The following is a 13,573-nucleotide window of genomic DNA, read 5'->3' as shown; positions in this document are numbered from 1 at the left end:
CAACCCTGATTTTATATTGAACATTCATGCAAGTGAAAAATAATTATTATTTAGGCCAAGTTTCTTCCTCAGAGAAAGGCAAAGCTCTCCTCAGAAATGAGAAAAGAATTGGACTGCTTGATCAATTGGAAAGTCAAGGCTTTTAAGGGGAAAATGCTTAGATGGAACATTAATACTTTTGAGCTACGAGGCTCAGGCCTGTCCCCTAGATCCATGTTCTGGAAGTTCCTAGTGACTCTACAAGTTCCCCTTCCTTCCTTCCTTTTTCCTTTCCTTTCCTTTCCTTTCCTTTCCTTTCCTTTCCTTTCCTTTCCTTTCCTTTCCTTCCTTCTTCCCTTCCCTTCCTTTCCTTTCCTTCTTTCTTCCCTTCCCTTCCTTTCCCTTCCCTTCCCTCCTTCCATCCTTCTTCTCTCTCTCTCTTGTTCTTTTTTTTTGACTGAATCTTGCTCTATTGCCCAGGCTGGAATGCAGCAGTGTGATCTCGGCTCACTGCAATCTCCATCTCCTGGGTTCAAGTGATTCTCATGCCTCAGCCTCCCGAGTAGCTGGGATTACAGGCGCCTGCCACCATACGGGCTAATTTTTTATATTTTTGGTAGATACGGGGTTTTACCATGTTGCCCAGGCTGGTCTCAAACTCCTGACCTCAAATGATCTGCCCACCTCGGCCTCCCAAAGTACTGGGGTTACAGTTATAAGCCACTGCGCCCAGCTACTCTAGAAGTTCTAAGCCTCACATCAGAGCATATTTCTAATTCACTAGGAATTCTGAGGAACTTCATCTGACAGATATGATTTGGGAGGGCAAAGGGGTCAGATTCAATGCCTCTTAGGGACTCTTATAGCCCAGTTAGATATTTGGTGGAATAAAGTTTACAATTAACATTCATTTCAGAGGCATCCTGAGCTCAACCTGTCTCAACTTTATGGGTATTGAAAATCTATAGTAATAACAGAGGACTACCAGGAGAGATATTATATACTATAATTAAATTCCCTTACCATTTTCTTTGACCCCATTAATCAGAGTGTTTTCTCCGCTGGCTGAGGCAACAATAGCCTTATCTTGTTGGTTATCCATGAATGTAACCTCTTATTGTTTCATTCCAAGTCCAAATGCTGTCCAACCTGCACATTTCAAATATATAATATCGGTCATTAAATTTGTTTTATTTTGTGTTTTATAGGTTATTTCAGCTAGAGGGGTCTTAAAAGGCTCACTGGGATTTACCTGTTTCCAGACTGACTTCATCACTGCTATTGTTTTTGTTTCACAATGTTTTTGTTTCACAATTTATACCTACCACATAAAGTCAATTTGGAAACTCACACTCATTCATACATCCTAGATCCTTCTATCACCTCTGGGCCATGATATTATTCATAACTGAAATCCGAGGAAGCAGACAACTTATCCCTTCCTCCAAATAGTAATACATTTAACCTAATCATGGTTGCCTGATTAAGAAGGACACAAAGCAAAGACAAGACTAACCTGAGATAAGGTGTGTTTGTATGTGTGTTTGTGTGTGGCAATTAACTTTATTTTTGTTTGCCTCATTTCTATTTCAAATGATCAGATGCTCTTCAAAAACAAGGCAATTCATACACATACACACATATATATCATATTCAGATTTTCCCTTTCTGTGCCTTAAAATTTGACTGCTAAGGATGAAGGAGGTAGAGAATTCCTTGGTTTCTCAACTTCCAGGACTTTAACTTGGACTTTGACAAGTATTCCTCCACAGCAAGATTTTTAAAAATGTGACTACAAAGAAGATTAGGTTTTCTGAAAAGGCCCCAGCATCGTCTGATATTTTTAGGGCATAGGACATACATCTATCTGTAGCCTTTCATCTCCTGCCCACCTACCTGAGTGGTATCTATATGCAAAATGATAGGAGATGAGATGGGGGTATCTGCCACATGCCACTACAACATCTTGCCCTCCCCCTGTCCCTAGACCTTCTCCCCAGCTGAGTATCTATCCCTTTATTAAAAAGCACATGGTATTGATAGTCAAGCAGCTATTATAAGAATCTCAATTGTATAGTCATTTATCCTAATGCATGCAAAATACTATAAAAAGTAGGTCCAATATTGAGAAACAAGAAGCAGTAACAGTTTCACATGATTCAATCTATAAGATATTTTACCCATCTGGGCCTATTCCCTTATCTATAAGTTTTTTTTTTTTTTTTTTTTTTGAGACGGAGTCTTGCTCTGTCGCCCAGGCTGGAGTGCAGTGGCCGGATCTCAGCTCACTGCAAGCTCTGCCTCCTGGGTTCACACCATTCTCCTGCCTCAGCCTCCTGAGTAGCTGGGACTACAGGCGCCTGCCACCTCGCCCGGCTAGTTTTTTGTATTTTTTAGTAGAGACGGGGTTTCACCGTGTTAGCCAAGATGGTCTCGATCTCCTGACCTCGTGATCCGCCCGTCTCGGCCTCCCAAAGTGCTGGGATTACAGGCTTGAGCCACCGCGCCCGGCCCCCTTATCTATAAAATATAAAGATTGTATTAGGCAGTCTCTCAGTTTTAAAAATGTTAGATGACTCTGGGCTTCCCCTAACACTTATATATTAGAATTGCCACATTTTCTTCTCATTTTATATGAGATCTGATTTGATGCATAGGCAGTAAACAATGGGTGCCAGAGAAAAGAGAAAAAATATGCTTACTTGTATTTACACAGAAAAGGGCTGGAGAGTTTTAAAACATGGAGAGGAGTGGAGAGCAATGTCCAAGTCCCCACCCTTTGTCAAGGAGGGCTCATTTGTAGTAGAATTGAATGAACAGATTGGATATCTGCCTCTGCTTCAAAGAGGACCCTATGAATCAGATGGAATCATACTGCCATCATGGATTACTCTGTACATTTTTGTTTTGGAGTTCAGTAGAGCTTCAGCTATCATTTACTCCTCTTTTGCCCCTCCACTAAGTCCATGTTGGCAGGAACTTGATAAAGTGCAAATTACTTTTAGATTTCAATAATTTAATGTCTTCTTATCCCTTATGTCTATAGTTAACTACAAGCAAGTCCATTTTTATCACCAGGAAGACCAAGGTATGGAAAGACAGACTATGATAGCCAAGGTTGTAAAACAACACAATGACAGATCTATGAAAAAACCCCCAAGTTTCCTGACCAAGAGACTAGGTGTTTTTTCTTAAAACACAAAATACCATCTCCATGATTCTTACCAGTTCCAACCCCTGACTAAAACAGGGCTAGAGAAATACAAGTTTCCACATGTTACTGATCTGTACTTCTATACCCTTTCAGGTAGGAAAATAAAGAACAGCTGCCACAGATAAGCATCGATTATCAGTAAAAATTAATGTACCATGAAATATATATAGGAACAATATATTTAAGTATCAACAATTATCCAATCTTTTTTTTTTTTTTTTTTTTTTTGAGACAGAGTCTCATTCCATCACCCAGGTGGAAGGCAGCGGCCCCTCTAGAGTTCAAGCGATTCTCGTGTATCAGCCTCCTAAGTAACTGGAATTAACAGGCATGCACCAGCATGCCCAGCTAATTTTTGTATTTTTAGTAGAAATGGGATTTCGTCATGTTGGCCAGGCTGGTCTTGAACTCCTGACCTCAAGCGATCCACCTGCCTCGGCCTCCTGAAGTGCTGGATTACAGTCATGAGCAACTGTGTCTAGCCAATTATCCAATCTTTTCAGACAGGACAAGAACACTATGTCAGGGGACATATTAGTGCTGCTGTAACTTTACTCTGGGATGTTATTTCCCTAAGAACACAAATTGCTTCTAATAGAAAAATCTGGCCAAGCACCCAGGATTTATGACTCTGAAGTAAAGGGAATCTTATAGGGTTGAGAATAGAGAGGAGATACACTTTGGCAAGAGATAAAGAAGAGGTAGAGGGGGGACATGGGAGCTTGGATGTATAATTAATTACCTCATAAGTTGGGTTCTATTAGGGTCTAATTTTTTTGAAAAGAGAAAACTGAGTATCACGGATATTAACTCAGTGATTATCAATAATTTGGGCCTTTGTTCTCCAGAATTAGTAGGCTAGACCTTGAGCAGACAATCCTTTAGTCCTTTCCTATGACTTTTCAAATCTCAGCTATAAACAGGACAACTAAAGGTATATATTTTCCTACATACCTATTTACTTATACCTTGGCTGCTTATAAAAATAATTTTGGAGAGGAATTATAATTTCTTACAGTTACAATACAAACAACTCTGGGCTTGCTTTAGTGTTCCCCCACTGATCAGCATTTTAGGACAGTAAATTAGGTGGGGTTTTAAAATCTATTTTGAGCTAAAATTGATTAACACTTTTGGAAGAATGTACAACAAATTGCTCTGCTGATCACAGTAAATTACACAGTGTAATGGCATTAAAATAACATTAGCATGGAGATGGTATTTTGAAGCAAGGAAATGTTCCATTAGACTGGAAAAGCAATCCCTCCTATCTGCCCTTCCCCTCAGTCAGGCTTGAGAAAGGCTCATAGATCCTGTAGGGTGCTATCCTTGTCCCCAGTGGCCTTGAAGTCTAAGGTCTCAGAGTCTAGATGACCCACACCAGCATTTGTGTTGAGGCTGTCCCTGGCTTTTCCCAACTGGGGGAAAAAAAATCAAGGTGAGAAAGTAAGTCATGTTTTTGCCTATGGGCCTGGGGCAATATAGCCTTTGGAGTTTGAGTAGTGCCAATCTCTGGGACACCAATTTAAATCAATTCATCAAAATTATTAGTACTACCGGTGATCACGGTATTGTATCAGGTACAGCATAGAAAAGACAGATAAATGAGGCTAGATCTCTGTTTTCAAGATGCTCCGAGTCTAGAGGGGGAAAGCAAGCTACAGACAAATCGTAAGTATAATCCACTGAAAGAGAGGCAGAAAGTTGCTATGGGAATCCCAAATGGAGGGAAATTACTCCAATTCTAGAATTCTAGAGAGGAGGGAGGTTTGGGAAGGCTTCACTAAAAGCAGCAACATTAAGGTAGACCTTGAAGGATGACCTTTCTGGAGGTGAGGATGGGGAAGTTCAGTGGAGAGAAAAGTATTCCAGGCAGAAGGACCTTCATGAAATGCTACAAGTCTCCCTCCCACTTCAGTCTATCTTCTAAACAACTGCTATAGAATCATAGCAAGTAGACAAGGTACCTTAAAACTGTTTTGCTTTGCAAAACACTTTCCTCAATCAATCCTCACCTTCTCCAGTTGTATCTTCTTTTCATTCTGTTCACTTCCCACTATGTTCCTAAATATTCTAACCCTCTCTGCTCCCTTAATATTAAACCATTTGTTTTTGCTTCTGGGTGCCTTGCACTTGATATTCTCTCTGTTTGGAATCTCTGTCCCCTTTTCCCATTCCTTCCCTTCCTCCCTTTCCCAACTTCCCTTTCACCTCTCTGTCCTCTTCCCTACTCAGTTTTTCCTTGACACATTCCTTGATTACCTACTCCAAACAAAATTAGTCTCTGTCATTCTCTGTATTCTCAAAGAATTTTTATCTCCTCTGTGTTCATCATCTCATACAAGCTTTACTACTTTATATCTGATACCCCCAAAAGACTAAGCACCAACACCCCCAACTCCACAGGGCCTAGCTCACATAGTGCTTATAACATGGTATGTACTTTGTAAAAACTGGTTAAACAATGATGTTGAATGGTAGGAAAAAAGGGGAGAGAATTTAGGGAATAGTGTTTGGCTGAAATAGGTACAAACAAGAAAATATAGTGGAAAGATAAACTGAAGTATACTGTGGAGGCCAACTAAATTGTAATTCAGGAAGATGCTGAAGGGTTTTGAGTAGTGAAGAATATTAGGACCAGTGAAAGTGGGAGAGACAGAGCGTAGGAAGATAGGAAAAAATGTTCAGGTGTGAGATGTCAAAAAGATTAGAATTCAGGAGAAGGAAACAGGAATGGAAAGGAGATGTTAGATGTAAGTATAACTACATAGCTGTGCTGTATAGACCTGGAAGATGATTTAGATGTGACAGGTAAGGGAGTAGTAGTCAGAATATAGAGAGGAGAGAGATCAAAGAGTTAATAGATGATTGTAAAAGGAGAATCATGGATGGTTGGATTCCAGACCAGAGTAGCCTCAGAAATATTGGTGCCAGAATATTCTTGGGAACAAAGCAAGGCCAGTATGAAGACCAGTTATCAGGTACAACATGTCTAATGAAGCTGACCAGGACCTTAGCTGTCACACTGGAAAGAAAGCAACTGACCAGCAAGCTGTTACAGATGGGGAATCTACAGGTTGGCTTAGGGACTGTAATGAAGCAAGGAGATGGCACTACTATAGCAAATAGGCCCACGGACAGTTTTCCAAGCTAGCCCAGCTAGCTCTGTCTAGTCTGATTCTTCCCAGTCTAGCTTTAGTCAGTATAATGGATGACAGAATCAGCAACAGTACAGGGAGCACATTCTAATCCAAAATTCTACTTGGCTAATTCTATTTTCTGATATCTATCAGGATTTTAACACCCTAAGCTAGAAATACAGAGGTATGATGATGTTAAGTACAGGAAACATGCTTAAATGAGCAACCATACAAGTTTTAACAATATTAAGGGTGAGAAAGACATCAAAAAGAGATTACCACAGCTACACTCTATATATCTCAAAAGTATAGTATGGCTCTATTAAATATTTCCACTCTCATGATAAAGATTCCAAAATTCTGGTCGGGAGTAGTGGTTCACACCTGTAATCCTAGCACTTTGGGAGGCCGAGGTGGGCGGATTGCTTGAGCTCAGGAGTTTGAGACCAGCCTGGGCAACATGGGGAAATCCCGTCTCTACAAAAAATACAAAAAAATTAGCCGGGCATGGTGGCATGTGACTGTAGTCTCAGCCATTTGGTGGGCTGAGGCAGGAGGATTGCTTGAACCTGGGAGGTTGAAGCCGCAGCCGCAGTGAGCCAAGATCGTGCCACTGCACTTAAGCCTGGGGGACAAAGTGAGACTCTGTCTTAAAAAAAAAAAAAAAAAAATCCAAAAATTCAACAGATATGCAAAAAAAATTCATATAGAAGAGGGGATACTGTATAATGGACAGAGTACAATCATTAGCTAGGTGTCCTCAGACAAGCTCCCTCCCCTCTCTGCTACTTAGTTTTACTAGCTATACAATAAAGGAGAAAAACTAGATTATATCTAAGGGTTCTTTTAGTTCCTAACACTCTAGAATTCATTTAATTTTTGTCTTTCTTTCCTTCTTTCTTCCTTTTCCTTTCCTTTCTTTCTTTCTTTTTCTTTTCTTTCTTTCTTTTCTTTTCTTTCTTTCCTTCCTTTCTTTCTCTTTCTTTCTTTTCTTTTCTTTTCTCGCTCTTTCTTTTCTTCCCTTCGCTCTCTCTCTCTTTCTCTCTCTCTCTTTTTTTTGAAACAGAGTCTCACTTTGCCACCCAGGCTGGAGTGCAGTGGCATGATCTCAGCTCACTGCAACCTCCGCCTGCCAGGTTCAAGCGATTCTCCTGCCTCAGCCTCTCGAGTAGCTGTAATTACAGGCTACCATATGCCCAGCTATTCCCTCCCTCCCTCCCTTCCCTTCCTCCCTCCCTCCTCCCTCTGTTCTCCCTTCCTTCCCTTCCATCCTTCCTTCCTTTCCAGAGTCTCGCTCAATCCCCCAGGCTGGAGTGCAATGGTGCGATCTTGCTTCACTACAACCTCTGCCTCCCGGGTTCAAGGGGTTCTCCTGCCTCATCCTCCCAAGCTAATTTTTGTATTTTTAGTAGAGGCAGGGTTTCGCCATGTTGGCCAGGCTGGTCTGGAACTCGTGACCTTAGGTGATCCGACTGTGTTGGCCTCCCAAAGTACTAGGATTACAGGCGTGAGCCACCAGGCCCAGTCTATTTTTTCATCTTTAAAAACTGAAATTAATTACATGTACCATAAAAAATTGACATGCAAGAAGAAATTCTGATTTAAGTTTTGTGTGATACTGGGATGAGCCTGAGGGAACTCTTTACTCCCTTCCATCTCATGTCTCTTCCTGTATGCCTCTGATTTTTATACATACATACCCCAGTCTTGTCAGGGATAGCAAGTAGGGTGCTGCTGGTGGTGACAGGGCTCTGTATGTATCATCTGCCTTCATTTTTGGCAGCCACCAATCTAAAAAGGACCCTCTTTGCCATCATGTTCCTAGGCAGAAGTGATAGTGGCTGCATTTTTGTCGTAGCTTGGTGTCTCAACATTTGGGTCTCCCTTCTGCTTCTTTTCTCTCTCTCCCTACCAGTTTTATCTGTACTATTTTTGTGACATCACTCCAAAGAAATTTTCAAGAAGAGTAGGTGCATAAGACCATGAATCAATGAGAAAGCATATACAAATGCATTGTATATATTAAAGCACTATACAAATGCTAGGAAACAATATTCATTAAGACTGGAATTAGGGGTAGAAAGAACAAGCAGAGGCACTAATAGGTTCAAGTCAGGAATAGCCAGCCTCCTCACTAGTCTTAACTTTTAAACCTTGTAACTATAGGTAGCTCAACTTCACTGACACATCTGAGTCCCTTTGCCTTTGTAAAATAATTTTATTTTCAGGACTTTTGCCTGCTTTCTTTCTCAAATCTGAGGAAAGAGTGATAGAAGAGTATAATCACTGTTTGTCAGGTGGAGTATTTCTTTCTAAAGAAAGTCACTTTCTCCTTGACTCTAGACCCATATGGGCAGTATAATGGCATATTAGGAACAGAGCGATCAACCTGGAAGACCCAATTGTGTGTGGAAGATGGCAAGTCTTCTGAAGAACCACGCCACTGTAGCCTGGCCCTTTCTGAGAATGCATTTATATAAGGACTGTATCCTAATCAAAGAGTGCTTTTGTTGCCAGGCAGCACTGAGTTACATTTAATGCTTGAGTGCAATAACTTTAGGCTCAATTATCTTTTGACTTTCTCCATATGATTTCTAATCTCTTTTCTTATTACTAATTTATCCTGTTAACTGCATTTTGAAAAAATGTTATAACATTCTTTTCAGAAATATAATCACTAAACCACAGGGCTGGAAGGATCTTGGAAGATAGTCTCATCCCAAACTCCCCATTTTACAAGTGGGGTAACCAAGTCCCAGAAAGGGGAAACTACTTGTCAGTGTTACATAGTGATTTGGTAACACGGACACATCCTTAGATGTGGGATGTGTATTGCCTTCCGGTCCAGAAATATCCCCATAGCACCGAGTTCCTTACCAAGTGGAATGTAAATTATCAATAAAAATAACCACTAATAAGAGGGCTACTAACTTTTTGTTTGTCTTTATTGGAGGAAATGCTGTCAGAAATAAGAAAGCTGTTCTTACTTATCCCAAGAGGAGAAGTGAAAAGTGGTAGAGATAAAGCCAAAATCCATCTGAGAAGTAGGCACTGCTCTTCCAGCCTCTGGATTCTAGAGCTCTGTATTGTCATCCCAAGGCATACCCGCCCAAGCAACACATTTCTTCCTTACACACACACACACACGCACACACACACACCTGACATTCACGTACACTCAAAAAAATTATGGTGACTTTCTTCTTCCATTGTGGAAGCAAGATGCAATATAAAGGACTGGAAGTTGTAAGATGAACAAAGCTGGGAATTCTTTGGAAGAGCTAAAATAAATTCAGCTATTTAATAATGCCCAGTTAAGACACCATTTGAAATTTTGAGGGGAGAGTAGAGGGACTAGGGATACCATGACAAGTACAAAAGTTTCTTTCTTTCTTTCTTTCTTTTTTTTTGAGATGGAGTCTCGTTCTGTCACCTAGGCTGGAGTGCAGTGGCATGATGTCAGCTCACTGCAACCTCTGCCTCCAGGGTTCAAGTGATTCTCCTGCCTCAGCCTCCTGAGTAGCTGGGACTACAGGCAATCACCACCATGCCCAGCTCATTTTTGTATTTTTAGTAGAGATGGGGTTTCACCATGTTGGCCAGGCTGGTCTCGAACTCCTGACCTCAGATGATCTGCCCACCTCAGCTTCTCAAAGTGTTGGCATTACAGGCGTGAGCCACTGTGCCTGGCCCAACTTTCTTTCTTTTTCTTTTCTTTCTCTTTCTTGAGATGGAGTCTCACTCCATTGCCCAGGCTGGAGTGTAGTGGCACGATCTCAGCTCACTGCAACCTCTGCCACCTGAGTTCAAGCGATTCTCCTGCCTCAGCCTCCCGAGTAATTGAGATTACAGGCGACTGCCACTGCGCCCCACTAATTTTTGTATTTTTAGTAGAGATGGGGTTTCATCATCTTGGCCAGGCTGGTCTTGAACTCCTGACCTTGTGATCCACCCGCCTTGGCCTCCCAAAGTGCTGGGATTACAGGCGTGAGTCACGACACCCAGCCTTCTTTTTCTTCTTCTTTTTATTTTTTTTAATATATAAAAAGTCCCATGATCATAGTTTTCTTTTACTCGTTTCTGACTTCATTCTAACTTCCAAAGCAGAAAACAAGACCATAAAGAGATAAACATCAAATTAATTACTATATTTTAGATCCCCTAAGAATTACAGACATATCTATTCATTTCCCTATAGATCAGCTAATTTTAGGTAAGTACACAAGAACAATGCATAAGTGGTTCCAAGTAAATTGAAGACAATGCATACTCAAATACAAAACATCCCGTTAACAAAAGTGATACTACTGTCCTGGTCCAGGAAACAATCTTGGTCCCACTGTAGTTTTCCCATGAGATACTGAGGTAACTGTTACAGGTAACTGGGAGCCTCAGTTTTACCATCCATAAAATCTCTGGCCTTCCTTCTTAATATCAGGGTAGTTCCCAGGCCATCCTAACATGTGTACTTCAAACAGCGATACCTTTTCTATATTCTAAGCAGTGAAGAATAGCATAGTTCAACACTGAAGAAGGTCTGTGAATCCGGGGCTTAGTTGAGTACTCCACTTCCTTAACTTTCTTGGCTATATGGACAAAATACAAACAACTTGCTGGAAGGCTGGGACTGTCACATGGGTGTGGTTGTACGTTAAGTGTTTTCACATTTATTAAATACCTGTTTTACATGTTAGACTATGCCATGAGGAAAACAGAAGTGAGAAACACAAGCTCTACCCTCAAAGCACTTATAATCTTAGAGAGGTAGGCATGTACTTGGCAAAGCAGGTATCTCTCAGTGGGACAAGTCTTAGATTGGCTCAAATGTTTATTTCTGTATTTTGATTTTATTTTCAAAATATTCTCCTGGCCTTGTTGATCCCCAGATAGGTCTTCTAGATATTGGTTCAAGGTGAATTTCTTTCACCAAGAAAAAAAAAAATCCCTTTGGTTCACAGACTTGGGCCCTACGGGGGGGAAAAAATCCATCTCTGATCACTCCATGAAGTGCAACTTCCCATTTAACTCTGGACTTGCTTTCACTAAGTACACAACTGCTAGGCAATCCATGCCAAGTGGTAAAACTACTGTTTCAGATCCCACCCTCATCACACTCCTTTTGCAGGTATGCTTATAGTGGAGCCCAGTAGTCATGCTCAAACTGATAGATGTCTAGACCTTTTCACAGCTAGAAGACCCATCACTGCCAAAGGTCAAAGGACTCAGGCATCCTCCATCAGTAAGTGAACTCCACTGGGGTAAATTTTAAATTTAAAAAAAATGTATTTATTTATTTTTATTCTTTTTGAGATGGAGTCTCACTCTGTCACCCAGGCTGGAGTGCAGTCATGAGATCTCGGCTCACTGCAACCTCCGCCTCCTGGGTTCCAGCGATTCTCCTGCCTCAGCCTCCTGAGTAGCTGGGATTATAGGCACGCGCCATCACACCCGGATAATTTTTGTATTTTTGTAGAGACGGGGTTTCACCATGTTGGTCAGGCTGGTCTCCAGCTCCTGATCTCGTGATCCGCCTGCCTCGGCCTCCCAAAATGCTGGGATTACAGGCGTGAGCCACCACACCTGGCCTAAATTTTTAATTTTTGTGGGTACATGGTAGTTATTGGCTATTTATATATGGGGAAAATACTTTAAGGTGAGCTTGACCATCTGCACAATACTTTTACAACTGCTGTTGAATAATTTTTATTACTGAAAGGAAAATTTCAATAATTCCACAAAAGCACCCAGGAATCCAAACACACGTGTTAATAAGGCCATGTCCCCCCCGCCCCATTAGAAGCATTTTCTCATATTCATTTTATTTGCTACATGGGACAAGGAATGGGCTATCCAGGAGCAAGGGAAAGGATAGAGGGCTAAGAAGAAGGGTGGAATATCAGAAAAGAAGAGGGGTTGGGCCTAAGAATAAGTATGTTGCCATTCTAGTTAGAATTCTGTAATAGCCTAGCAATCATTTATCACTATTAGCTCTCTATTCTGACCCCTCACAACTCATTACTGTTACCCATACCCAAGGCAGCAAAAAAGTCCTCAGAGCACCATAGTTTGAAATAGTTCACTAGGTAGCACCCAACTCAAGCCAATCCTGGCTGATGCCCAAAGCCATATGCATGGCATTCTGGGGGCGCTGTGCTCATTAAAGTCTGCATAGGAAACACCCTTTTAAAATTTATTTCCATAGTCTTTCTTAGGTAATCATTCTAATGTGGTAAATTGCAGGTATCTCATCTCCATGGAATACAGACTCTTGTCCTGTCCTTCAATATTCTAACTTACCAGAATTACTCTGCCAATTGTAGACCACTGTTCATTTTTTGCTTGGCTCTGATCCTGTATGAGGTTTCTTCCTTACTCTTAATGTCAAATAATGGGTTTCCCACGGTCTTTGGTCTTGATTACCTAGACTCAGGTTATTAGCTCACAGAGTCCCTAATCTCTTTTGTTTATTTCTGACTCTTCCTACATCTTCTTTTCTTTGCCTTTCTGCCACTCAGGATTCACTGTGAAGGGTAGTTTCTTGACTAAAGTGTTCTCTGAGCGGTGGAGGTTAGGAACTTAATGGAGACAATGTTGCTACACTGACAGCCAGAGATGCCCAGTGTCTGATGGGAAGTTTCATGTTCTCTGTTATCTTGACACACTAGGGAAATAACCTTTTAATCCAGTGCAGCATGTTTCATTTATTGTCGTGTTAGCCAGTTCAAAGATGTTATGAAAAACATCCCCAGAGAGACTTAACATTTGAAAAACATCCTGAGTTTGAACTTAATTCAACTATTCCAGAAAGCTAAAACAATGGAAGATGACCTTTTAGGCACTTCATATGCCAGACACTGTTAGGCCAGATAATGTCATGCCAAATTAGAATGTCTGTCTCTTGGGGAAGAGGAGAGTGGGGGGGAAGAAGGGGTTGTGGGTATTATTTTAATTAAAATCATCTTTTAGTGCTAATGATCTAACATAAAAAATTAATCTACAGAGACACAAAGACAGGATTGAGCAGGGGAAACATGATGTCATTAAGATGGCAGGAACAGAATGAATGTTCTAATGAACTTTGATAAGTGATATAGACAAATTGGAACTCATTTAGATGAAAAGTCTAGAACAAGAGAACTCAAAACTGATTTAAAAAAAACTTTTAGATTCAGGGGTACATATGTATATTTGTTACATAGGTAAACTCATACCATGGGGGTTTGTTGTACAGTTTATTTTG

At 40.9% G+C, this 13,573-nt stretch overlaps 1 protein-coding gene across 3 annotated transcripts in view; it reads right to left on the bottom strand.

The window, feature by feature from the left end:
• The window catches only part of NEXMIF (neurite extension and migration factor), a 198,943-nt gene that overhangs the window by 11,751 nt on the left and 173,619 nt on the right, over positions 1-13,573 (bottom strand). For all 3 annotated transcript variants that reach the window (XM_011767574.2, XM_011767577.2, XM_011767575.3), the window contains exon 2: positions 1,003-1,128. In XM_011767574.2, the coding sequence (XP_011765876.2) occupies positions 1,003-1,081 (79 nt within the window). In that variant the 5' untranslated portion in view covers positions 1,082-1,128. The remainder of the gene's footprint in view (positions 1-1,002; positions 1,129-13,573) is intronic.

Source organism: Macaca nemestrina, chromosome X (genome assembly GCF_043159975.1).
Source record: "Macaca nemestrina isolate mMacNem1 chromosome X, mMacNem.hap1, whole genome shotgun sequence".
NCBI lineage: Eukaryota > Metazoa > Chordata > Mammalia > Primates > Cercopithecidae > Macaca > Macaca nemestrina.
This window is presented reverse-complemented; position numbering and strand designations above follow the sequence as displayed.